Source organism: Corylus avellana, chromosome 9 (genome assembly GCF_965113065.1).
Source record: "Corylus avellana chromosome 9, dhCorAvel1.hap1.2, whole genome shotgun sequence".
Classification (NCBI taxonomy): domain Eukaryota; kingdom Viridiplantae; phylum Streptophyta; class Magnoliopsida; order Fagales; family Betulaceae; genus Corylus; species Corylus avellana.
In genome coordinates, this window is record NC_142498.1 from 15,510,014 (window position 1) to 15,537,417 (window position 27,404).

Consider the following 27,404-nt stretch of genomic DNA (forward strand, 5'->3'; position numbering starts at 1 on the left):
CACAACATACAAAAAATAAGTTAGCCCTTCAAAACGTGAGGCCCCCTTTCTTTTTGAGATAAGTTGATGGATTGCTTTGAGGACAGCCTAATCTCCAAGGAACTAAATTGATTTCTGTTAAGTTTGATTGATGCCTTACAATTTGTCACACCCCCAATTTCTCTTAATTCTACAAAAAGGAATCAGTATTAGGAATCAGTATTGTGACTTCTTTAATATATATATATATATATATATATATATATATATATATATATATAACATTTCCAACTAAACATATTTTTTTAAAACTAATGTCATATTTTTCTATTAAGCAAACCCATGGCTCTAAGGTGAACGGCCAAATTTGGAGTGGTGACCTTGACCACTCAGGTGACCTCCCATCAATAAGGAATAGGATGTATAGGTCCACAGTTTTCAGCAAATCTTCCTCTCGACAGTATTAAAATAAATTTACGAGTGAAAAGGTAAGTCCATGACTTCGTAAATAAATTACGAAAATAATTAATATCTCGAATTTAAATTTATAGGAAATCCTTTATGAACTTTATACAATAACATCAATGCATGGACATCATAATATTATAAGAAATAACTATATATCAATTTTCTGTAAATAGAAATGATATTGTTTACTTTAGGAAAATCTTTCTTGGTGTGGCCAAAGGATGGACAATCTATTTAGGAAAACCTTTCTTGATCAACAATGAGTAGTTAACTTTAGACCAGTCCAAGAGTTTTCGACACACTTGGCACAACTCTCAAAATCCTTGTGCATTATCACAACTAGGTCTTGAAACTAGGCTTTCAACTCCCTCTGTAGGTCTCTAAAAATTCGTGCTGAAGAGCTGCTGAGAATGAAGCATAAATAGGCTCTAAACAGACAACAATGTTTTCAATGCTGCAGTGTCCGAACAGGTAAGTTGGATGTCTGGACATGACTAGGGTTTCTTCACCTGATCGACTTCCATGTCTGAACATCACTCCTTGGTGTCCGGACAAAACCATAAAGGAATACCCCGAAACACATCTAAAAAAGCTTCGTATCGGAATCTACAAAGAAACAATCCAATCGATCAAAATACACAATGCAGATTGTATCCATATGATCTTGAACTTCTCGACAAATATAATCTATTTCGTTATCTAAGTGGTTATTCTATTCTAGGGACATTAGGCAATTCGAGAGTTCAAGTCTGCAGTCTTGTCCGGACATCCCTCAAACTTGAGAGCTCATATCCACAACCATGTCTGGACAGTAAAACTTCCTGAGATGATGATGTTCGAAAATCCCTCAAACCTGAGAGCTCATATCTGCAACCATGTCCGGACATCTCAGCAGACAGGCAACTCTCTGGAACAGCAAGTGTCTAGACAACCATACTCATGTTCAGACATTTCCCCAACCCAAGAGTGGGTGTCTGTTGTCATGTTCAGACAACCTGGGGGACAAGTACTCTCAGGAACAGGTTCGGATAGCCCATGTCTATGTTTGAACTTCAGTTGTTGTACTTGTCTTTGCTGAAGCATTCTTCAACATCTTCTATTGCAGACCTAAGTACACAACTACCCAATTTTCAAAAACATAAAATTAAGTTTTGAAGACCAAATGAGCCAATTCCACAAAACGTAACACTACTTAAAGTTCATCTACCTACACATAACTAAACATACTCATTTTGCGCAAGCATTACTTACAAAAAAACAAAATCCATGACTGATTTTCTAATGTAAATCATGCTTTTTTACAAACTAGCAATACATACACTCAGTCCAACACTCAGGAAGGGTTGAAAGAAGTGATTCGATACTATATGCAAGCAACTTTGACAAGTAAACCTATCACAGCTCCTTGATTCACAAATTTCCACATATTATAAGTATGGTTCCACCAGAAGTGTCACAAAAAGTAAACAACTTCATAAATTTTGTGCAAATAAGCAAATTCATGAAAATAGAAAAAAAACAAAAACAAAAAAAACAAAACAAAACAAAACAAAACAAAAAGATTGATTCAAACGAATGAAGCTTGTCAACAAGCTGCTGATACTGAGAAGCTCCACTCAGCTTCAAGATGAAGCATATGGCTCAAAATGTTCAAAGTTGTTATTACCCTGGCATTTGTTGAACCACCGATAAACCACAAGAGTTCTTCAACAACTCTCCAAAATACTTTCTACTAACCAAATGATAACAAGAAGTGTCAACCCATATATCATGATGTATAAATATAATCCTTTTTTAAATAAGCAACTTTGCGACTAAAAAGACATGCCATCAATCAAGATTGTTGATAGAAAAAAAAAAAAAAAAAAAAAATACACATGCCTTAGTAGTAAGAAGCGGAAAATTTTGGGCAGATTGGACTGCATCTGTGGATATACAAAAGAAAAGAGCAACCAATTAACATCCAATATGGAAGCAAGAGATAATTAAAATGGAAGCAAAATAAGTATAGCTTAATAATATGAGATTGTACCTGGCAACCAAACTTTGACAAAGTACCAATCCCAGTCCTGTCATCCTTAAGAGTTCCATTTCAGCTTAACGAGCAGCAACATCGGACGAGTGGCAGCATTGGCAGAACGAGTGGTGGCCAAGTTGCATCATCTTTCCAGTGGTGGTGAGCCTCTCGTTTTATGCTTGGGAGAGGGGGGGGAGGGTTTTGAATTTTGAAGAAGGGGGCTGTTTTGAAGAAGTTCCCTCAATTATTTTGAATAAAAAAATAAAAAAACAAAAAAAATTATGACCTGCGCAATGTGATTGCTACTTTTCACCCTAGTGTGAAGAGTATCATTACTCTTACTCTTTTAATTTTCTTTTTGGCAGTCTGATTTCTGGCCTATTCTCAAAACATTTCATCTTCTTAAACATAAGAAGAACCACTGCTATCACTTCAGATCAAAACCTCATGTTTTTCTTTTTCCCTGTTTTATATTTTTGACTAAGGCACGGGAGACAAATGCTCAGTATTAGAAAATTAGTTCTTCACACGAAGGATACCTCACTCAAAACTCTCTTTTTGTGTGTGTGATGTAAAATTAATTAGTCCATGCCTTCAAGGATTGAATATTAGAACTCTGATGGCTGGAAACAACTCACTTCCATATGTGATTGGCAAATTCTGGATGATCAACAAAAGGATTTCTGTTATGCTGATAAAACTTGCATATTCTCTTATTTCTGAACTTCTCTTGTCTTGAAGGTGGATCAACTTCATTCCATTTTAACAATGTAGAAAGCAGTCCCATCTCCCTCTTTCCTACAGTACGCAGAACCATGAAATTTAAGCCAATCAGTACTTAATACAGAAGCAGCAAAACAGGCAAACTTTCAAACTAAACATAATTAAGAAACTATTACAGACCATAGAGCAACCAGATTGATTTTGTAAGAGAATGTTGAGGGTAATCTTTTGTTCCTAATAAGTGAGAATATATCTCAAGATCAAGCCAACCATAATGGGAAGGTAAAAATTAAACCATATGAGGTTGAATAGGTGAAGAATTTATAAAAAGAAATTAAACTATAGAGTTCTGCAGCAATTCTGAGGTAAAAAGCAAGCCAAAGAATTCTAAGCATATCTCTTTATTTTCATACCTACAAGCTATAAGTGGCTAGTAATGCAACTCTAAACAGGATCTGTTATCATACCCACAAGTTTACAAAGAAATCAACATAAATCTTTTCATCGACTTTTGCAAGAAAAACCTTGATATTTAGCACATTGTCTACAATAAAGTAGAAAATGTTTATTGAGGTCATGCTTTGTACTTCAGAATCCAGATTACCAAGTAAGATATTTAAATTTAGGAGAAAGTACTAAGATCCTCTTTTGGACTTACAAGACCAGGATTTAAAATCCTAAAGATTTGAAGTTTAATGTTCTATCTTTCATGGTTTGCCACTGTTGGATCCAATAAATCATTACCAATTGGTAATTGTGTGATAGAAGTAATAGTGGCACTCAGTAAAGGTGCTTCTGATTTTTAATACTATCAAGTAGTAGTATCAACTGAGACGAAGAAGGTAGTTATGCTGATAGTGTTGAAGCGAAGGTGACAATGAATTTATAGCAAAGATGAGGAAGGTGTAGTTGTGACACAAGTGAAACATAGCTGGAAGTAATAAAAATAACTTTAGAAGATGATAGCGTTGAACAGATGGTGGCAAAAAGTGTAATAAGATGTAATACTTCCTTTGAGTGAAGGTCATAGTTTTGTTTAAAAATTATAAAAGCATGGTGATTTGGTGGTGAAAGTCTTCCTTGAGATGATGAGTGTGTGTTAAAAGATTAATTAAATAATTAAATTCACATCTCCCTATCAACTTAAATTTTTGGGATAACTGGTAATTTATCATACTATCAAAGCGGAATATCGACTAAGAGGACTCGTCTAGGAATATTGAGGATCTCACACACTTTTTCTTGTGCACCCTATTCACTTGGATTGCTGGTTGGCTAGCACTCTTAGTGATTAGTTTCCCTGATTTCCTTTTCATGTTTTCTTCTTCTTTTTCTCCCTCTTAGTCGCTCTCTTGTATACTCCCTGTGTACTAGAGTTGCGTCCCTCTGTGCTTTGATAAATGCATCTTTACTTATCAAAAAAAAATCATACTATCAAAGCGAAGATCATAAATTCGAACTCTGACTCCCACAATTTACTTTCATTTCAATTAAAATATTTCATGTGTTGTCTGGGCCCACATATGAGGGGAAATATTAAAATATTAATGAAATAACTAAGAGTAATTGTGTTGGTGGAGGTAAAGTTAAAATGAGGTTAAAGCAAAAGGAAGCTGCTAATGGTAGAGGATGACGAAGACAAGCTGCTAATAATGGTGGCAAGAGTGCCTCAGAGGTACCCTAATAGCAAGGGTAGCAACCACCATCAGGACAGCATTGTGGCACTACACAAGAAAGCCAGGTACTATGGCTGTTTAGCAAAGCGTTGAGTGGCGATAGCTTGAACATAGTAGCCAGCTATAATGGCAAATGAAGTGGTGGTGGCCATAGTGGCAGTGGTGTTCTTGGATATGGAAGTTGGTGGCAAAGGTGGAGGTGGACACTTAACATTAAAAGTGGATGTGATAAGAGGAGTCATTTAAATTCTAATTTTGGAAGATTTTGAAATTTCAGATACCAGAAAACCAACCATTCTTGCAAAAAGAACAGTTCCAAACTCCAGTCAGGTTTTTCTGAGTACCAAATTGATGCCTTCAATTTTCATACTAGAACAACTACAGAACACTGCCTGTACCATGTTTAATATCCTGTTTGGTTTTTTTAACATTTTCAAGTAGATAAAAGAGGTCTGCCAAAGGTCACGGCTACAGCCACCTTATGATGTGACTCCAATTAGTTTGAATTAATACATTGTTATCTGCCTAAATAATTTCTGCTTTCCCTTGGCCCTTTTTTGTCCAGGAATGTATATAAATAGAACCCAACAATGTGAGTGGAAGAGCTAGACTCAGAACAAACTACTGAAGTCTCTGTTAACTAACCAATGCTTGGAGAATCTGAAAGGTGAAGATCTAGGCCTCCACCTGGCTGATTAAACCCATAGCAGACCGCCATGTACATTAATGCCCTTGCAATATCCCCTCGAACCTGAAGTTAATTGGTATAGAAAATAACTTGAGTAATTTATATCGCAAGACTATAGAAGACAATCAATTTCAAATCAACAATAAATTCCTTGTCCAGGAAATGTGACCCACAATACAAAGCCAGTTGCAAATGGAAGATATAATAGGGGAATGTTTTCTGCATGCCCCTTCGGGAGGTACAATGTTTTTTCAGACTCTAGTGAAAGCCAACCAAATTACTCTTAAGTCATTTGTTCAATCATGAGTGCAATGCTAGAAACTCAATCAGAGACAAGCCATTGATTAGGAATAGGTTATTCCCAAACTTGAAAAAAAAAAAAAAAAAAAAAAAAAAAAAAACTATGCCAATGATCTTTAGAACAAATGGTATCTCCTTCCCTCTTGAATAAGGTATGGAGGACATGGGCAAATGTCCAAATCTATATGGTTGTGTGAGTTATATTTACCTTCGGAAAAAAGAACCAAAGAAACTGTAAGTGATAGTCCATACATAATCATGAACCCCAATTCCCAAAAATCATTTAAACACAATTGAGGTACAATATCTGCAATTTTTTATTTTTGATGAAAGATGTACATTAACTGACATGACAGAAAGTAAAACAGAAAGCACTTCCTTTCATACAAGGGAGTCAGAATGACAGACCAAAAACATATTCAAAGGGTATCTGTTGTAGCGTCCTTGTGGTACACAGTCCCCACAATGTCAGTGACTGATTAAGTGGCACGTAAACAATTTAAAAGATTTAAGAATTCATATTAATATTGATCCTACATTTGTACATTTCTGTTAAGTCCATTTAAATTTTCTAAAGACCAGAGCAAATGGGAGGAACATAGCTCAAAGCTTAAGAAAGGAGACCTTTTCTTTTATTTTTTTCCAATGCTTTGACTAAGACTTTTAACTTTCCAAACTCCCAATAGAGCCTTAAATTAATTCACCAGAAATTCTTTAACAGCTAATTGGCTTGAAAATTTTAGCCTATCTTTACATCACGAAACAGAGAGAAACCAGAAGATTTAGATAAGTTGTTTGAATAGGATGGGCCTTTCCTTGACAATTTGGGTTCATTTATGAGAAGAAATTGATTTTAGTCCCATACTTCGTACCACTAAGAATATGGTCTCCGCCCATTACAAGCAATCTAATGAGAATAGTAGTAAAACGCAAATTGTTGACCACAGTAGTTGGGCAGAAATTGAGTATCAGTTTGTTCTCATGAAAAGCATACACAATTTAGAGTTGCTTTAGTGAAAAGATAAAATAACCTTTACAGGTGGTGCCCATCTTTCGTTGTCAGTTTCCGTGTCTGAAGCGGCTTCTTTGTTTGCTGGCCTCAAACATTTATTTGAGCTAACATTGCATAGCCCATAGTATTTGTTTCCCCTAGATGAATTCACTGCAAGAAATAGAACTTTTAACTAACAGCAGAACATATGAGGTTGAATTCTTATTTAGATAGACATTAAAGAATAGAGGCCCATCTTACAATTCACATCTGCTGGGCGAATATTGTGTATATCAGTCATTGATGGACCATCAGTTAGCCCATAAGAACGAGGCCACAAGTGTTCCCCTGAGAAAACAGCAGCATTAAAACTTGTTGGAACTAACAAGCTATAAGCCACTAACACGAATTAATTCAATTACAATGTCAAACAATTCAGAAGAAGATCACGTCAGAATGGGTTACAAAGTGAGCTGACTTGCCTTTTTGTACATTAGAATAAAAAAGAACTAAATTGGCAGAGATCTCTATAAATAAAAAAACATAAAGCATATATACAACTTGAAATAAGGCTGGAAAAATTACCCATACTAGTAATGAAAAGACTAATGAAACTACCTTCAACTTGAAGATCAGAAGTAATCAGGGAGTATAATTGATTGCTATTTGCAACAAACAGTATTTAATGAAAAATAAAAGCATTTCTGTCTCTTCTTTATTGTTATTATGACCAGCCTTGCGGTAGAATTTCTAGCCTTAGACTCTTGCATCCCGAATAAGTAGAAGACTCCTTTATAAGTCCTAGTTGGACTTGAAGCATAAGAATAACTTTACAAAGGTATTCCAAGGAAAGGATCGAGGTAAAGCAGTTAGAGAGCATGAGGCCTAAGAAAAGAAAATCCACAAAAAAAAGTGAGATGAGAAGATGGAATGAATGCCCAAAAAAGAGAGGAGAAGTCTATAAGGACCTAGTCTGATGCTAACTGAACATACATTGTGATCTCTCCCAAAATTACTTCAACTGAGACATCATAACTTGGGTAAGAGAACCTAGGAGCAGATCAAGGAGGAAAAGCTGAAATCAGGATGCTCGGTTTTGGCATCATAAACTAATGCTACAACACACACACACACACATGCAAACACAGACATTCTAACGAAAATACACTGAAACACACACAAAAGAATTTCAATTTTGATAACTGACTCACTATTCCATCCCTCTGGCTTTCCTGCCAAACGCTTTGGGACAACTCTCAAGGAGTAAATTTCAATTCTGCATACAAAGATAGTTGAATAAAATAGTAACACTTATGTGGTCAAGTAACAAATAGAAATGAAACTAGGAAGTAGTATTAGTTGTAGTGACCCATACATCCCTGATGACGCTTCTGGTTTATAAATATCAGCAGCATCAAGAATCTTGAGGGCATCCCACACCTGTTTATTATAAGGGAAAAAAACCAATTTTCTGGGTATGAGCACTGAATATTTGTGAAATGTACTAATTTTACTCTTATTGGAAACAGTAGCAGCAGTTAGAAGTTAAATATACAAACAAGATCACCTGTTTGTAGGATAAGGAATGATGCGGGGCAACAATGTGATTCAATTTTTTCTTGAGTGCTTCACCTCTCAAATTTTCCACACTGGCATAATAATTGTTAACATCCTCACAAGCGTATGTGAAAGAAGGGGATGGACGAGCGTCTGCTACAAGATTGAGGAAGAGCAAGTAAAAGGAGATAATCTGAGAAGCCCATCTCCATGGGTTATCAAAGCTAAACCACCTGAAATCCCATAAGCCCCTAACAAGAAGGTAGTGTTAGAATTTTCATACTGATTTGAGTTTAAGAAACAATTAACAACTTATAGTTTAATTAGACTAGAAGCGATGGTTAGATAATAATAATTCCCTCAATATGCATCACACACTACTAGACAGAACTTTACTGGAACATGAACGGCTTTGTTGTGATGCAGCAGCCAAAGCATGGCCAGAAAAGATACCTAGTACAAAAACCCAAGAGTAGCATTGTGTCCTGCACCCGCTGAAACCACCCCCCTCTGCCTCTCGCCCACCATCCCTCCTAAGTCCTATCCCGTCCATCCCCACCCTCCAACCACCCATTGTGGCACCTGGCACCACCCTCCTCCATCCATTGCCCGCCATCCCCCGGCTTTGCGTAACCCCTCCACCGACCAAAAAAAAAAAATCTCCTTTCCCCGTTGTAGTCCCTCCTCCCCCTGTCTGTGGAGCTTCTGTGAGGTTTTCTTTTTTTTTCCTTTGAATTGTTGGCGGCAATATTTGGTGAAGTTCGGTTATTCTAGTTGCAGTGGAAAAATACTTTTCGTACTAATCAAACAACAGAAAACATTTTTGACATCATTCAAACAATTGAAAATCAATGAAGTGAATAGTGTGGTGGCAATGAATAGTGCGGTGGGGTTTAACAAACACCCCCATTTTCTCTAAGGAGTGGAAAAACGAGAGACGCATTTCATCAAACACGTTAAGTGCCGAAAGAGATAACCAATGCTCAACAGCTAAGAAACCTATGAATCACATTCTGATCTTGAAGAGAGGATTAGAGAGCTAACCTGGCACAGATTTTAGAAACCCAATTACGCTCTGGGGCTGGCGTTGTATGACGAACAACTCCGATGTCTAAATTGGGTCTGGGGGTTCCAAAATTGGAGGGAGAGTTATTTCTGACGCGCCGGTGAGAAGAAGCTGCAGTGGGTATCAGCTTACGTTTCCGAACTGCCACGGCGTAAAATTTACCCAAATTCAGTTTGCTGTCCATAAGGATCAGAGTCTTCATCTTTGGATTTTTTTTTTTTTTTTTTTTATGAGCAATTATAAATGCTAGCAGGTTTAAAGCATGTTCAGGTTATGGAAATTAAATAGATGAACTATTATATTTGAAGGGTATATCCTAACGAATATAAGTCTACAAACTTATAAGATAAGATGTGGCCCTAAGTGGCACATAGAAAAGGCTAGCAGTGTCATTGAGGCTCAAAAACTTCACCATCGAAGGAGACTTCCTTATTGTCATCACAGCCCTTCAACATCCATTGATTATACAAGACTGGCACATAGAAAAGGTCATTAAAGATACCTTAGCTCTTCTTCCTCCTTTCTCTAAGTCGAAGGCAAAGAAGATTAACATAAGTGCTAACTTCTGCGCCTATCATGTGGTTTATTGGACCACGGCTAGAGTTCACGTTAGCTGCATTCCTATTTTTCCTTTTTCTCCTCTCCCTCCAATTAACTGTAGTGGTGCTACACCACCTTCTGTTTTCTTTCCCCCGTTAGGGTTGTATGCTCTCTTGTTTCTAATGCAAAGTTTGGTAAAAAAAAAAAATCTAAGCAACATTTTGTTGCATGATTATGTCGCCTGGATAACTATCCCCATGGCATATTTCAGATCAATCAAAATTACTTTATCATTTTCTTTTCAATTAGTTAGTAAATAATCTAATTGTGACCTTTTTCAATTATATAAATTTTACAGCTTACTAATCTTCATAAACTAAATTGAAACTTTTTTGAATTTTTCAAGAATTAAAATAGTGCCTGTCCAATAAACTAAAAACCAGCCTTTAATTAATGTCGTTTGCAATTTGTGAGAACTGATCTTACGAGGGAAATCATCTTGGTTTGCCCAAAGATCAGGTCACATCACATTAAGAAGAGCCAAATGAAATTACTCTAAAAACAAATAAAAATAAAACAAAATAAAACAAAACAAAACAAAAAAAATTGACCTTGAAGAGACGAGTATTTCTATGGTGACAGAAAAATGAAATTACTAAAAAAAAAAAAAAAAAGTGGGGGGAGGAAATCTACTTTATCCCCATGAAGTTTCAGGAGTTTTTTAATTTGAACCCTAAAGTTTAAAAATTGACAATGTATCCCTCTAATGTTTCAAAAATTTTCAATTTAAATCTTCCGTTACTAATTTCCGTTAAATTGAACGAAATTTTTTTAAAAAAAAGACTAAGGGTAATTAGGTAATTTCATATATTTCTGTCCAATTTGACGGAAATTAGTAACGGGAGGTTTAAATTGAAAATTTTTGAAACATTATGGGAGTATATTGCTAATTTTTAAACTTTGTGGTTCAAATTGAAAAACCTCTGAAACTTCAGGGGGGTAAAGTTGATTTTTTCCAAAAAACAGAACAAAACAAAACAAACAAACAAGTGACCATGAAGAGACGAGTATTTCTATGGTGACCATGTCTAGTGTCCACTCACAAAGTGAGAGATTATGAAAAAAAATTAAATATATTAAGAACTCTATTTAGGTTGATAGTTGTATCTTTGTAAGTAGGGCTAAACGTCGGTCGGTAATATCGGTTTCAGTAGGAAAATTTTATTTTCACCTTTCGAACCGGCAATGTCGGTAAAGTCGGTAATTTCACCAACTTATTCCACCAAATTTTATTTCCTTTCGCCTTTCGAACCGAATGGGGGTCGATAAAGTAGGTCGGTAATGTCGGAATGTGGAAAAAATGGAATATTTGTCAGTAAAGTCAGTCGGTGTTGGTCAGTAAAGTCAGTTCAGTTAGAAAAACCTCTTCCACCTACCACACCGAAAAATTCGGAATAGAAAAAATCATGCCACCTCTCATCCGCCATCTAGTCGGTCAAGGTCGGTTGGCGGTTAGTCGATGAATTTGTCCAGCCCTATTTGTAAGGAAGACAGGAAGTGACTATTGAGGCATATTGAATCCAATAAGCAAACCATAAAACAACACTTAGAGGGATGAATTGGTATTTTCTAAGAAAAACAACAAATTAAAATATGCAAACACACAACAATCACAAAAACAGTTCTTTGATTAAAGTAAACATTATCATACTTTTTTTTTTTCTAATCAAATTGGGAAAGGGTTACAAGTGATCAAAATACCGAAAATAGGTGGGCTCCTCTACAATAGACCCAAATACATAAATCAACCGTGCAAGTAATGGGAACAAAGTAGGAAATGGGCCAAATAATTAGCCCAGTCATCTCCAAGGGACCACATAAAGCGGTTTTAAAAGCAAAAGAAGTGCAAAAAGAGTTATAAACCTCATAAGGTTTACAAACCCTAATTACAGGTGTAAGAATCCCATGGGGTCCAAACCCATCTACACTCCCAGCAAAGAACAACATCGACCACCCGAAGAAAGTCAATATAGGGAAGGCACTAGTCAGATCTGAATCTGGGACCGATGGGAAGGGAGTACTGTCTCCGGAAGCACTAGTCTACACTACAAAAATAGACCTAAAAATAGATGGAGACTAAAACCCTCAAAACTCAAACAAAACAACAAGAAATACATAGAAACAAAGGAGAAAACTAAAAAAGAAAGACAACAAGTGGAAATGCAAAAAAAAAAAAAAAAAACCCAACAACCAGCGATGACGGCGGTGATGAAGGTGGAGGAGCAGCCGGAGGAGTCCACTGTCCGGGGCATGGTGGACACGTGCCGGCACGTGAAATCCACGCTCAGGCGCATGGAGCTCATGCTCTGGCACATGCAGTGCTGTCAAGGTGGCGCGAGGTGGCAATGGAACGCTAGGAGGCTGGTGGTGAAGGTGGAGAAGCGGCCAGAAGAGTCCACTCTCTGGGGCATGGTGGACACGCGCCGGCGCGTGAGATCCACGCTCAAGCGCGTGGAGCTCACGCTCTGGCCCGTGCAATGCTGCCAGAGGCTTGCAAGATGTCGTTGGAAAGCTGGAAGGCCGCAGTGGTGGTGGAGTGGCGCTTGTAGGCTTGGGTCAACTTGAGGAAAGTATATCGGATTTTTATAAAAACTCATCTATGAACCAAGGAAGATCCAGGCTGCATCGTGGTGGACAGTGAGCAGCGAGCGGCCAAATGGGGAAGGAGGCAGGCAGGCCAAGGCAGTGAAGCGGTGGACAGTGGGAGATGGAGCAAAAACACTGTGAGAATGAGCGACAAAAAAATGAGTAAATCGGAAAAGAAGAAACGAAAAAGGGGGAGGGGAGGAAGGATCCTATCCAATCCCTCCTCCCCAAAAAACCACATGGATGGTGGTGGTGAACCTCACAAGGAGGTGGTTTGTTCTTTACCTATAGAGAATGAGGAGCTTCTCTCACTAAATGAGAGAAGCTGGTTTTTCCTCTCCAACAACATTATCATACTTTATTTGGTATTATAATACCTCGAATTTTTAAATTATTTTGAAAAGAGTTTTAACTCCTTACTCAACAAGTTATTAGCCTTCTAAATCAGTCTTAAACAGAAAACCCTAAAACCTTCTTTGATGGGCCTAAGCCTTAAGGCCTTTTAGCAAGCAAAAGCCCAAGACCACCTTCACTGGACGAGCGCTCGTCCAGGGGACCACACCGACCGCTCGTCTGAACCTCACGCCACCCTCGAGAAATCGTACCTCTGAGCACTTTTGGCCTTTTGTGAATAGTACTCGAGCACTCACATGAATAGTATACGAACACTCGTTGACTTTTGGTTAACCATTGGTTTTTACCCATGAGTGCCACATGCAACTCTGACCCCTCTAAACTATAGTACACGAGCGCTCAACCCTGTAGTACCACGAGCGCTCGATCATTTCCTGGTATTTTTCATTTTGCCCTCAGCCTCTTCCCCGATAAATACCCCCCATCCCATTCAAGTTTTCTCACCTCAAAAGCCTAGAGAAACTCTGCCTCTTTGTCTATTAAGCGTGTGTGAGCTTTGTGAGTGCCTTTGGAGGAGGGGGGGCGTTGAATAGCTTGCTTGTTGAGGTAACCACCATATCTCCCTTATATTTTGTTGAGTTGATTACGCTATCTTAGTATTAATATTTTGAGTACAAGCTTATTCTAGTGTTGCTCTTTTTCCTTACTATTACAAGCTTTAAAGATGTTTTGGCAAGTCCTCATGTTCATTTTTCTTATGTAAAACAAATAATAATTTCAAAGGGGTTTTCTACCCACCTTTGTCTTCTTGATAATTGGAAGTGCCTTATTTTCTTAAAAAGCAAGAGGAATAACTTTCAAAGGTTTTAAACACCCTTCCTTGATTTTTTTACTGGTATCATATAGTAGCATAGATGTTTGTCTTAAGATTAGAAAGGAGACACCAACAGATAGGAGCCTAGGAGTATTTTGGGCACTTTCTAGCTAAACCCTAGCCCCTGGCCGAACGCTCACCCTAGGGGACGAACACTCGACCAGAGGACTGTTTATATGCCCCTTACCCCCATAAATATGTACAAGGTCTTAGAAGCCCTTTTTCGTTAGATGAAATCTCGTAGAGTTCTCTAATACTACTTATAACGATGAGTTGTGTTTTGTTATAGCAGGGATTCATGATGTCGAAGCACCTAAGCGAGCGTACGAGGTAAGTAACGACTCACGAACATTTTCCTTAAAAATGTGGGATATGTCAGTTGACTGACCATGCTTATGATATGAGCAAGTCTACATTTTTGTAATAACTTGATAACTGTTTAAGAACTTGTCGATAAAATACATTGTATGACATGGTACACTGGTACATATAGAATAATGGCCATAGACTTACTATATAGACTTCATTCTATGGTCAGGTGTATATGTGTGTGTGTGTGTGTGTGTGTGTGTGTGTTGGGGGGGGGGGGGGTGTAGGGGCCTTGGATCCAGTGGTTTTTGTGACCAACGCAATACTTGAAAAAAATAAATAATAAACTCGCCCAAGTCTACAGCCTACTCCTTGCAATTTTTTTTTTTCTTAAAAAATTTATTTCTTATCTTTTAACCACTCATTTCTTATCTTCTATTTCCAATTTTCCACCTTTCACGAGACGAGATTCCTCACTTCTCATCAGACTCACCTTCTCATTTTCTATTACCTTCTCATCTCCTCTCACCTCTTCTCTTCCCATCTCAAGACTCAAGCCTTCAAAGTTCAAACAAATGAACAATCAAACATGAAACATTCACTAGGACTACTACTACACTCACAGATCGCCTCTCCTCTCGGTATTTCCACACATGGTGCACACCCAAACGCATTTTCTCTTTTTCTTAGGGTTAAACTGTTGAAAAGAAAATTTTCCCCCATTTTCCCTTGTGCAATGTGCTTGTTGTGATTGAGGGTATGTTGCCGTTTTAGAATGGATCAAACTAAGCAAGTTTTTTATTTTTTTTTAAGAAAAAAAGTGACATATCTAGTTTTGTGTAGGAAAAACAATTTATTTATTTATTTATTTTAAATTTTTGGGGGTGCCGTGGGTTACGTTGGGTAAGAAATTTTTTTTTTTTTTTTTTTTTGTTAAATCTTCGACATCCCCAAAAACCAACATGGCTCCGCCACCGTATATCTCTATTATGCATATGTTAATAACTTAATAATATGATAGCATTTTTTTTTTTTTTTTAAAGTATATACATATATAGTAATATACATACGTAACCAATTAAAAAAATCTATATATATATATATACACGTAACTTGTTAAAAAAAAACAAAAAAAACACACTTGTTTTCCCCAACCGTTAGATCTGATACACTTCATCGCAGCCGTTCCATGTTTTCCCCAACCCTAACCAACCTGCTCGAGCTACAGCCGCAGCAGCCCCCCAACCCCAAGTCGGCAGCCGGCAGCACTCTCTCTCTCTCTCCGGCTTTGCTTTCTTCCTCACGACATCCACCCATCGCACACATCCTCTTCGATTCTGGTAAGATTTGCGTTATGCTCTGTAGTAAATCACTGCTTCTTAAAAATAGATCCTCTTTCATTTCATTTCACTTAAAAATATTGCTTAATGCTAAAACAAGTTGTTGTATTAGATGTGTAGCGACAGTGGGGGTGGGTTGGATGATTGACAGGATTTGTCCAAATCAGTGAACATAAGTTTATTTTGGATGATAATGGATTTTGATTCTCCTTTAGAAACACAATCTTATATTTGCAGGATATGCAATGAATATATAATATGAATAAATGGATACAAATACCTGAGAAAGACCCATCAGAAGTGTCTCTCTGTATCTTTGTGCTTAACAAGTTCATTGTAAGATTATCAAGGTTTTAGGCATGTGCTTAAGGTTATCAACCTATGAACAATGTCGGCCTTGTCAGGCAGCCGCTCTATTAATGCCCCTAATATATACTATCTTTAATATATCAATGCTTTAGGCATGTTCATTAATTTTTTTTTTTGGTTTGCTTTTATGTTACATGAACGCTCACACACGTATAGAGAGAGAGAGAGACTGTTGATTGGTTGTTTTGTGTATAGTATTGGCCAAAACTTGTGCTAAACTCTTCAGTTCTATTTTTGGTTTCAGGGATGATTAAAGATCTGCTAGTTTGAGGTTTGAACTTTTGATAAATTAGGATTTAAAAGAGGGAAGAGTGTAGAGTTTGCTGTCGGTTTTTGCACACTTTCTGCGCTTCTATCACAAGTTACAATGTCGGTGACAGCAGGTGTTAGTGATACTATAATTGCCATTAGGGATAAGCTTAGAGGGAAAATTGGGCAAACAAAAGTTAAAAGGTATTGGCCTGGTAGAGCTCCTGAATGGGCAGATGATGCCCATGAAGATGGGGATATCCAGTTGGATAGGGTGGCTGCCCTGGAACAAGCATTCCCGAGGCAGGAAGACTCACATATTGTTAAGAAGGATGATGCTAGGCTGCGCCGTTTGGCAGAGAGTAAGATAGATAATCGTGAGGAAGTGAGAGCTGATCATCGGCGCATCCGACAAGCAGAGATTGTTTCAACAATTGAGGAGGAAGCTAGAAGGCAAGAAAGGTTAGATCTGGAGGAAGATGATGCAGATGCTTTGGAGGAAAGGAGAAGAAGAATTAAGGAGAAGTTGCTTCAGAGAGAGCAGGAAGAGGCTGTATTTCCAGAAGAAGAAGAGGAGGTAGAAGAGGAAGAGGAAGAGGAATCTGAGTATGAGACTGACTCAGAGGAAGAACATACAGGCATTGCAATGGTTAAGCCGGTCTTCGTTCCCAAGTCAGAGAGGGATACCATTGCTGAGCGTGAGCGTCTTGAGGCTGAAGAAAGGGCTGTTGAGGAATCTAAGAAGAAGAGACTGGAGGAGAGGAAGGTGGAGACAAAACAGATTGTGGTTGAAGAGATCCGAAAGGACGAAGAGATTCAAAAGAATTTGGAAATGGAGGCAAATATTGCTGATGTGGATACTGATGATGAAATTAATGAGGCAGAGGAGTATGAAGCTTGGAAGGTGAGGGAGATTGCTAGGATCAAGAGGGATAGGGAGGATCGCGAGGCGATGGTGAAGGAGAAGGAAGAGATTGAGAAGGTCAGAAACATGACAGAGGAAGAGAGGAGGGAGTGGGAGAGGAAGAATCCAAAAGCTGCTCCACTGCCAAAGCAGAAATGGAGGTTCATGCAGAAATATTACCACAAGGGTGCATTCTTCCAAGCAGATTCTGATGATCATGCTGCAACTGCTGGAACAGATGGTATTTTCACTCGGGATTTCTCTGCTCCGACTGGAGAAGATAAGATGGACAAGACAATATTGCCTAAGGTCATGCAGGTTAAGCACTTCGGTCGTAGTGGAAGGACAAAATGGACACATCTTGTCAATGAGGACACAACTGACTGGAACAATCCGTAAGTTCCCTTCTCTTTATATTATCCTCCTTTTGTTCCCCCTTCTATAGTATTGCTATATCATATACGCATTCACTCTGATGTCCATCTGCTGCTCTATTGACTTGGAATTATGTCAGTCTTATTTATTTATTTATTTTGCTTAGTGAAGCTTATTTGTTGAATCTTTAAAGTGGTACATGGAAGAAATAATCTATTACATCTAAAATAATTTGTATAAAAGTACGGTGTTCAAAAAGAGTTACTTTTGACATAGGATAATATATTTTTCTTTTTCTTCTTTGGCCAGTTAGATTTCTCTTTCTTTTTTTTTTGCTTTTTTTTGGTTAAGCAATGAGGCTAGAACTTACAACTATGCCCTCATTTCAATATCTTATTTTGACTTGAATAATTCTACGAAAATCTGCCATCATGGCTCGAACTCCACCACGATGTACTAGAGCCTTCTGCTGCACTACCTCTAGCTACTTCGCCTCTGCCACCAGCCACCTCAAAAGACACTGGTTCAAGTTTCAATAAACTCGTGGAGAAAAAATCAAAAGTGAAACAATACGAAAAGATTAAAATTAGCAACCTCCATCATCTCCTAAAATCCAAACCCCCTCTTCACTTGGTCACCACCCTATTCTCACACCATTGTTGCAGGCAAAAGAAAAAGGAAACAATTTGTTAAAGAAAATCTAGGAAATTTTTTGAAAAATTGAGACTAAACTGCTGACACCATCCATCACAACCTTTTCATCAAGCCAAAAATTTGTCCCTTACAAACCACATAAGACCATTTGTGACTACCATATTGACCCTCATTATATTAGATAATACGAATAAAAAGAAAGAGAAATAACATATATGTGTAAAAAGTAATAAATCAAGCTCGGTTCAGCAAGACGTAAAGAAAGGAAGGTGATGGAATATCAGCCTTTGATTTACCACAAAGAATATGCATATGAAACCTTTGAGGGCTGGCTGTATCACTTAAAAATTTGGGGGGAATTTTTCAGTGGTTGTAAAACAGAAGGCTGAACCATCATCGTTCTCGGAGCTGTGCTGGAACATGTTATTGATTAATTGATACAGTTGTGTTTTTAACCACCACCCCCCCACTCCCTCCTAGAGAGAGAGAGAGAGAAGAAGAGGAAAAACAAGTTCACCCTGTAGAAATATAATGACATCTTAGCCTATGGGTTTAGTTCAGAAGGCAATTTCTCCACCTCTAAGAACATGGTGGAGGATGAAGTCTGTGTATACAAGACTCACCGGGTGTATTTATAAGTTATGAATAAAAGAAAAAGTAATGATATGCTACCAAATTAGACTTAGTTGAAGAATCACTTGTGAGGAATCTAGTAGTTTTTTTCTTCCTCTCTCTCTCTTGGAAATGTTCAGAAAAAAGTTATTATGGATAATAATTCTCTTAGTAAAAAATAAAGAACATTGTCAAAGGTGTCACTAATAATAATATGTATTCATGTTTCCTTTCTGCTACTTCGCAGTGAAACCTTTTCCTTATGAAAAAATAAAAATGAAAAAGAACATTAATATTACATGGTAAGAATCATAACGATAAATTGGTGTTGTATCATGTATGTGCAAAAAGAGTGGGAAAACTCTTGATCACCTCCTTCACTGTGATATTGCGAGAGAATTATGGAATTTGGTCATTAGGATGTTTGGAGTAGAGTGGATTATGCCGAGACGGGTGGTGGAGCTCCTTGCGTATTGGGAAAGAAGGTTTAGTTGAAATGATATTGATATTGTTTGGAATGTAATCCCTTCTTATTTAACATGGTGCGTTTGGAGAGAAATTAATGCTCGAAATATTGAGGATTATGAGAAGACGAGCTCGGATCTATAACTTTGTTTCCTTAAATCCCTTTTTGAGTGGATCTCTCTTAAAGCCTTCTCGATGTCTCTAACTTTGTAGATTTTTGTTCTTTTTTTCCTTAAAAAAAAATAAATCTTGCTGTGTGTTTTTCTTGTATACTTCCTGTGTACTTGGGTTATACCTCTGGTTCATTTAATAAATATGCTTTACTTACATTAATGTTTTTTACTTGAGATATTAAACTGCATACTGTTTTGACTTTGCCAATGGGTAATTAAAACCATCATATCCTTCTCTCTCTCTCTCTCTCTCATTCATTCACTTCTCTTCTATGTGCTGCAAATTTAAGACATTAAACTGCATACTGTTGTCTTTGCCAATGAGTAATTAAATCCAACATATCCCATTTATATAATATTTTCATACAGTTAACCCCTTGTCATCCTTCTGGTTGTCCATCTGTATTAGAAATTGTCTATGGCCATGCAGTTAACCCCTTGTCATCCTTCTGGTTGCCTCTCTCTATTAGAAATTGTCCATCTTATTTTATATGAATAGGAAGGGTGTTGCACATTAACTTAAATGACCTAATATGGAAAATTTGGGGTCGGTCCTAGGCTATCGCTTTTCATACTTGCACTTCTTGCTGTGGGAAACACGAAGTATATATGATACAATTACTCTCTCTCTCTCTCTCTCTCTCTCTCTCTCTCTTTCTCTCTCTCTCTCTATATATATATATTGTGTGTGTGTGCTACATCTTGGTACTTGAAATGGATCACCAATTAGCAGATTTTGAAGATTTGTTTGTCACTCTCTCTCAGAATGTTCTTTCATGCAGAATTTATCAATGCGCCCATGTCGATCAAAATCTCAAATTTCTGTTTGTTGTACAGGTGGACCTACAACGATCCTCTTCGAGCCAAGTACAATGCAAAAATGGCTGGAATGAATGCGGATATATCGAAACCTAAAGGAAGCAAGAAATTGAAGGATTGGGAGTCTCGTTAACTTTGTTGAAGAAATTGAATAGTTCTTAGCTATTGTTTTGTACATACTTGTATGCTTTAAAACTCTCCTTTTCTACTTATCTGCCATCTGAGAAGAGGCTTTTATCTATTGGAAGCAAGCAACAAGGAATCTCAAAATGGTGTCACTTTTGTGTACAGAAAATGCCTTTTAAAATAGAGTAATGTTATTCACAACACTTATTTATCATACCTATTTCATGTTATGATAAAGTGGCTTTTTTTTATGTGGCTTTTTATACTTACAAAGGAATTGTAGGTCTAGAATTAGTCATTTTTTTTAATAGATGACATGATTCCAATCAAATCCTTTAAATAATACTTTGGGCTTGTTTGGCAAAAGCTATTTTGGGCTTTTGGGTAATGTTCTGCTTTTTCGCTAGCAAAAGTATTATCAAACATTTCATACCATAAAACACTCAAAGCTATATTTACTTTTATGTAAGATTACAGTTAAAATACAAAAAAAACACTATTTAAAAAGTTTAGTCAAACAATTCCGAATTTGAATCTCCAATGTAGCCGTTTGACGTGTTTATTGTTTGAAAAAAATGTATAATCATCATTATTAGCGCATTCACAATGAAAGAGCCAAATATTACTATCTATAATGACTCTTCAAATTTGTAAAAAACTCCCTACATTGAATTAGCTCAAAAAAAAAAAAAATGCAAAATAGATATTTGATTGGAAGAGCCAAAAAAAGAAGGGAACTTCATTGAAGACCCCCGGACTTCCACTCGTTTTAAAATACCCCACATAAACTTCAAAATCTCTCAATTTAGTCCCCTGAACTTTCAATTACTCTTAATTTGGACCAATCCGTCAATTTTCGCAGTTAAAAATACAAAAAAGGACCAAAGTATCCCTAATTTTTGTTTTTAAATAAAAAAACGTTTTGAAAATTGAAATTTTATACAAAAGTCAAAGGTAAAAACGTCATGTAATATTTAAAATCTGATGGAGGAGTCCAAATTGAGAGCAATTGAAAGTTCAAGAGACTAAATTGAGAGATTTTGAAGTTTATGTGGGTGTTTCAAAACGGGTGGAAGTTCGAGAGTCTTCAGTGAAGTTTTTTTTTTTTAAAAAAAAGAGTTAAATGTAGCAGTACTTTTCAAGAGAGCCATTTTATTTTTATTATTTCTCTTACTTGTTTTCTCTTTTTTCCGATTCCCAATTTTCAAGGGGTGATTGGTTGTTTAATTTGGGTTTTTTTTTTTTCCATGGAAATGGTTTTTTGAAATAAAATTAATAAAAAATTAAAAATAAAATATTATTTTAATAGAATAGATAAAAATATAACAGCATTTAAAAATTTATTAGCTAAACTAGATGAAAGTGAGTTTTGAATAGCAATTTTGCATAAAAATTTAACTCTTTGATTCTGAATGCTCTTATATGCAAAAGTCTTTGTGAAACCCCACTCTTTTCAGAAAACAAGGGTTGAAAATTTAGGCAAGAAGAGTGAATGTTCTCAGATTTCAACTTCAAACAAATACATAACGAGGTATTATATTATTTTCTTTCTCAAAATTTTTTCCAAATCTACAATGGAGGAACTCATGAACCAAGTGAAAGAAAATGCAAGCTAAAACAGAACCGAAAATTCTCTACTACAATTCTTGAAGAAGCTGAACCTGGACTCTGCGTTACGCTTTCTTTCACCAACGAATATCAGTTCCTGAAGAATATATTCAATTATTACCATTGCAATTTTATTTAGATAACTTTTGTGGGCCAAGAGTTATCTATGTCAAGCTATAAAGAGAAAGATGGAAACCAAGTAAATGATCCCAATAAAGACAATAATTCCACGAAAAAAAAAAGAGGAAGCAACTACCTGGTTTACGTCCACAAGAAGAAAACTTTCTGATTCTCCGGAAAGCAAACTTGGCCTCACTTGCACAAACAAAACCACCCACTGAAGCAACAAAAATATATTCAATATGTTACAGCAATTATTGGCGAAGTACTTGGTTTTACTATGTATATACATTATATTGTCACCTACAGATGTGGTGTCCACCCAAAGCTCCGAGACGAAGCCCAAGCTTAAAGCGCTTCGAATTCTGATCACTTGCTTTGCCACTATATTTGACCTCCGCATCATTTGTCTCCCTTTTCTCGGCCCATCTTTCAAACTTCAACAATTCACTCTGTTCTACACTTTCCTCGCCCCTTGTACTATTCTTCCCATCCGTCAAAGAACCTTTCAATTCAAGGATATTCAAACCTGAAGACGCCGTTTCATCCCCGTCGGAGCTGTTTTCTCCTTTCTCCTTGAAACTCAATTCGCTGTAAGACCTGTACCTCCTCTGGCCCAAACACCTCCTTGGGGTTTCTACAGTGGGATTTCGTTAGCCTTTGTAAGTTTCGAATGTGGATGTACGGAATCGGTTCGTTCTGCGGCATCCAATTGGATTTGGTGAGCCCAAATTTCCGATATTTGGTGACCGAAAAGCGTATTGGGGTTGAGGAAAGGCAGTCACACATGGCGGTGGAACTCTAGGAGCTCGGGGTTTCAGAGAGATTAAACCAGGAAGATGGATTGACGCACTGAAGTACATCTAACAGTCCGCCAAAGCTCCGAGCGGATTCATTATGTTTTCCTTGAATTTCCCGTGGTGGATATGCAAATTGAGACATGGATAACATAATTCAACAAAATTTGATTGTAAATTTAATTATTTAGTGGTTCAAATAATAAGTTTCACATTAATTTATAATAATTGGCATGTCAATTTGCAATGGTAATGCCACTAATAATGTCATTTATTCATTTTTTAATAATGTTATTGATCCTGATTAAGGAAGATGTCTAAGAAGTTTTATAAAAAAATATCTTTTTCTCTCTAGGGTTCCCGTGTTTCAACCTAGAGGAGGAGGCGAGTTTCATCACATCCATTCTAGAGTGTGATGGTGCGTACTAGTGGTGGGCAGCAAAAATCTTAGGATGTAGCCAGAGTGAAACTATGGGCAATACTGCAGAAGATCTTGCAAAGCTCTTGGGCAAATTTTCTCTTTCTGAGGAGGAGAGCTTGGGAGTTGTTGTTTAGGAGGAAGCTTTGACAGTGGTGGCCGCTAAAGGGCAATCGTGTCTGGCGGGGAAGCTACTAGCAGATAGAATTATAGGTAAGGAGGCAATTCGGTCCACGCTGATCAAAGGCTGAAAACCTACGGGACACTTGAGGTTCAAAGTGGTGGGAGAAAATCTTTTTTCTTTTGGACTTGAGCACTCATGGGTCAAGGATCTAAGTGATGGAGGGTAGGCCATGTATTTTTGAAGGGAACTTGTTTTCAGTGGCAGATTTTGATGGGCTCACACCACCTTTATAGATGGTGTTTGATACCAAGTCTTTATGGGTTCGCATGTACAATCTGCCGCTAGCTTGCATGGGTATGGAGATTGGAGAACAATTGGTATCTACTGTTGGCAGGGTTGAAGAAGTAGATACCATTGTAGATGGTGTTGGATGGGGAGAATACTTACGAGTGAAGATTCAGATTAATGTTATGAAACCATTGGCACGAGGGCGGATGTTACGATTGAAGGAAAAGATGAGTTGGATAACCTTTCAATATGAAAAAGTCCCGAGGTTCTGTTTTAATTATGGTGTTATTTTCCATGGTGTTCTGGGATGTTTGCAAGGAGATAAGCAAAGGAAACAAGGAGAGGAGGCGAACACACAATATGACCCGTGGTTGCGGGTTGCTTCTCCGAAACGATGGATGGAGAAATGGAGGGCTTACTGGGAGGGAGGTGCATGCGCAAATGGGGGATAGGCGAATTCCGGCAATGAGGGTTCCCTGGCCGGTAGAGGAGCAAAGTTATGACAGAAACGGTCGCCACATATGGAAAGATTTGCAGAGCGCGCCTTTCGGATGTTCCCCATTTGATCATAATGATAGGGAGGTAGCTGCAAATCTTCCCTATATGGAAACTAACGAGGCGTTAGGGAATGCAAATCAGGAAGGAGATGGCGGTTTTGTTGGCAAGAATATGGGAGGGGGGGACCTGGCTGGCGGAAAATGTGGGCCTATTGAGAGTAGGGGTGAGTATCGGTCGGTAGAGTCGGTTACGGTATGAAATTTTCCATTTCGCATTCCGCCCCGACAAAGTCGGTATACTCGGTTAATTAACCGACTTCTACCGCCCGATAATATTACCGAAACCGACCGTTACCGACGAAGTCGGTCGGTGTCGGTCGGTAATTCCCGGTTTGGGCTGGGCCTAGTTTTTATATTGGGCATACTGTACATACCCATTTTTGGGCCGAATTTTCAGATATTTTGGTTAAAACTTTGATCAGTTTGATGGGCTTTGAATTTTATAATTTTTTGCTGTTAAAAATTTGCTGGGCTTTCAATTTTACCACTTATAAAACTTTGAAAGAATTTTGTTATTTTTTCTTGGTACTGCCTCTGGCCAGTTTACTTTGGTTAAAAAAAATCAAAGCTTTCAAATGTTTTTTACAAGTAAAATTTCAATTATATAACAAAACTGAAATTTGATAGGATTGTGAAAAACGATTTGTTAAAACATCCAATACTTTTCAGTCTATAAATCAATTATCAAATAATAGAACAATCAAATATAAACATAATAAGCCAAAGTTGCCAAACAAATACCAAATAACAAGCAAACATATATATACACAAGTAACACAATATCACATAATAAGCAAAAAATTCCCCAACAGTTCCAATCATTATTTATAGCATCAATCAAATAATCAAACAATCAAGCAATCAAATAAACAATCAAGCAATCAAGAAATCAAGCAAACACAAATATGAAGAGTTCAAAACATAAACTCATAAACAAGTTAAGTAACTAAGTAGTCTGAATTCTAAAGGAAACCAACACAAACTAATTTTACAAAGTAGTCTCAAAATAGTAGTCTTCTCATAAGATCATAATTAGTCCCAAGCTTCCCAAGCAAGTCAGCAACAACCCTAACAGCAGCCAATTAACCTTCAAAAGGCAAAGAAAAAGAATATATAAGGTTAATTCAAATATGATGCCAACAAGTAAATAACCAATTAATTAAATCAACTAAGAAAGTCAATAAAACCAACCAAAAAAACACCATGTGAGAAAGTCTCAATCCTTAATTGGCCTCGTCAACATTAATAATATTGGACATAATTTCTACCACAAGAAAAAACAAGAAAAACATTAGAAAACTTAGAAAATGGAATTGGAAACAATTAAATTATTCAATGAAAGAACCAATTAAGTATATTTGAAATTCATTGTAGTAAGTAAGAAATAATTTAATACCTAAATCTAGCTTGTAGCTCTCGCCATCATCAACCTTAGACAAGAATGTGTCACGCAAACTAACGGGAGAAGATCTCAACCAATTTTGCGTACATACAAGTGCCTCAACTGTTTTTGGAGCCAAAGAACTCCTAAATGGATCAAGTACACGACCTCCGGTGCTAAATGCTGATTCTGAGGCAACTGTGGTAACTGGAATGGCCAACACATCCCGCGCTACCTCGGAGAGGATCAGAAACTTTGTTGAATTAACTTTCCACCAATTCAAAATACCAAAGGTTATACTTGGTGATTCAACATCCTCTAAACAATATTGCTCTATCTCAGTCTTACAATCCATCAAATTTCTTGATGCTCGGAATGAATGAAACTCACTCAAGAAAGAGTCATCGTCGAATGAAACATACTCGGATGATGTTGAAGCATGACAATGTGGAGCCTCTCGACTTTGTACCTCATCATTGACACTCATCATTGGCACATTTCCCCTAGTGCCCACATATAGGTCAAATATATTATTTATGTCCTCCTTCACTTTATCAACAAGATTTTTCGCCATCTCTTGTGAAAGGTTCATTTGACACCAATATTCAAAAGCAACTAGCTTGTACCAAGGATCAAGAACAACTGTCACAAATAACAACCAGTTTATTTTCTCAAAGGTCCCCCAATATTTGTCATATTTTACTTTCATTTGCCTAGCCATAGCACTCACCAAAGGATCAAGACTTCCAACATAATTTAGCACTTGCCTACGAACACTACAAAGTTGTTGGAAAAACAAGTTTGCAGTTGAATACAATGAACCAGAAATTTTCATAGTGACATCATAAAAGACCTTCAAAAATTGTACAAAATGACGAACATTGTTCCAATCATCCTCTTTAGGAGGCCCCAACCCCTTTCTTCCTCCAACAGATCGATTTAAATAACGCATAAGAGGCCCATCTTCCTCTTGCAAAAGCTCAAATGCCCTTCTATAGTTCTCTGCTACCTCCAACATGGAATAGGTTGAGTTCTATCTAGTGGGAACATCAAGAACCAAGGAGGCCTGACAAGCAACTTTTTGTCTATCTGCACAAGACTTAAACCTTTCTAGTCTTTTGGGGGAGGACTTCACATACCTAACCACATTTCAAACCCTCTCAATTGAGTCATGAGCATCTTGTAAACCCCTTTGCACAATTAGATTAAGAATATGGGCACTACATCTCACATGAAGAAATTCATTAAAAGAAATAGTGTCTTCATCATACATTATTCGTTGTTTCAACCAATCAAGTGCCTTATTATTGGCGGAGGCATTGTCAACCGTAATTGTCAAAAGCCTACTAATGCCCCATTCTACTAAACACTCCTCTAATGCCCTCCCAATTGTGATGCCCTTATGATCTGACACTTGACGGAATGACAACAATCTTCTATGCAATGTCCATTTATGGTCAATGAAATGTGCAGTCAAACACATATAGTTCATATTTTAAATAGAAGTCCATGTGTCGGTGGTCAAGCAAACCCTTTGATTAGTTGTCATAAACATATGCTTCAAATCACTCTTAGCCCTTAAATACGTTTTCACACAATCCTTCATCGTTGTAAAGCGAGAGGAAATGTTGAAGCGGGGCTCAACTACTTTCATGAACTTCTTAAACCCATTTCCATCCACAAACATAAAAGGCAACTCATCCTCAATAACCATTTCAATAAGTGCAGCCCTTATTTTTTTTCTCATCATACTTTGCAATCATCAATGCATTACCCTCCCCCTTCTTAGCCTCAAAGGTAAACATTTGTTGACTCTTATTTTGTTTACTCTTATGGA

General features: G+C 37.3%; 3 protein-coding genes and 1 pseudogene across 8 annotated transcripts; 1 reads left to right on the forward strand and 3 right to left on the reverse strand.

The window, feature by feature from the left end:
• Positions 1-1,967: 1,967 nt before the first annotated feature.
• LOC132189933 (uncharacterized) lies at positions 1,968-10,051 on the reverse strand. 5 transcript variants are annotated; one of them, XM_059604781.2, is made up of 11 exons: positions 9,878-10,051; positions 9,444-9,606; positions 8,410-8,650; positions 8,218-8,282; positions 8,054-8,118; positions 7,104-7,190; positions 6,883-7,013; positions 5,509-5,614; positions 3,103-3,262; positions 2,480-2,685; positions 1,968-2,372 (listed from the first exon to the last, which is right to left on the reverse strand). In XM_059604781.2, exons 1-10 carry the CDS (start codon positions 9,918-9,920, stop codon positions 2,607-2,609), a joined length of 1,140 nt encoding a protein of 379 aa, XP_059460764.2. In that variant the 5' UTR covers positions 9,921-10,051; the 3' UTR covers positions 1,968-2,372; positions 2,480-2,606. The 5 variants fall into 5 exon arrangements, with proteins under 5 accessions (XP_059460764.2, XP_059460765.2, XP_059460762.2 ...); XM_059604782.2 differs by lacking the exon at positions 9,878-10,051 and having other exon boundaries at positions 8,410-8,632; positions 9,444-9,871; XM_059604779.2 differs by lacking the exon at positions 9,878-10,051 and having other exon boundaries at positions 9,444-9,871.
• Positions 10,052-15,363: 5,312 nt separating this feature from the next.
• LOC132189525 (uncharacterized) lies at positions 15,364-20,504 on the forward strand. Its single transcript, XM_059604267.2, has 3 exons — positions 15,364-15,528; positions 16,142-17,445; positions 20,167-20,504. The coding sequence occupies exons 2-3, from the start codon at positions 16,265-16,267 to the stop codon at positions 20,279-20,281; spliced, it is 1,296 nt and encodes a 431-aa protein (XP_059460250.2). The 5' UTR covers positions 15,364-15,528; positions 16,142-16,264; the 3' UTR covers positions 20,282-20,504.
• A 1,382-nt stretch (positions 20,505-21,886) lies between these two features.
• Positions 21,887-22,867, reverse strand: LOC132190961 (uncharacterized; annotated as a pseudogene). The gene is made up of 3 exons (XR_015909164.1): positions 22,310-22,867; positions 22,139-22,219; positions 21,887-21,979 (listed from the first exon to the last, which is right to left on the reverse strand). The product of XR_015909164.1 is annotated as an uncharacterized LOC132190961 (transcript).
• A 2,542-nt stretch (positions 22,868-25,409) lies between these two features.
• LOC132190962 (zinc finger BED domain-containing protein RICESLEEPER 2-like) lies at positions 25,410-26,585 on the reverse strand. The gene is made up of 2 exons (XM_059605987.2): positions 25,583-26,585; positions 25,410-25,450 (listed from the first exon to the last, which is right to left on the reverse strand). The coding sequence occupies exons 1-2, from the start codon at positions 26,583-26,585 to the stop codon at positions 25,410-25,412; spliced, it is 1,044 nt and encodes a 347-aa protein (XP_059461970.2).
• Positions 26,586-27,404: the final 819 nt, after the last annotated feature.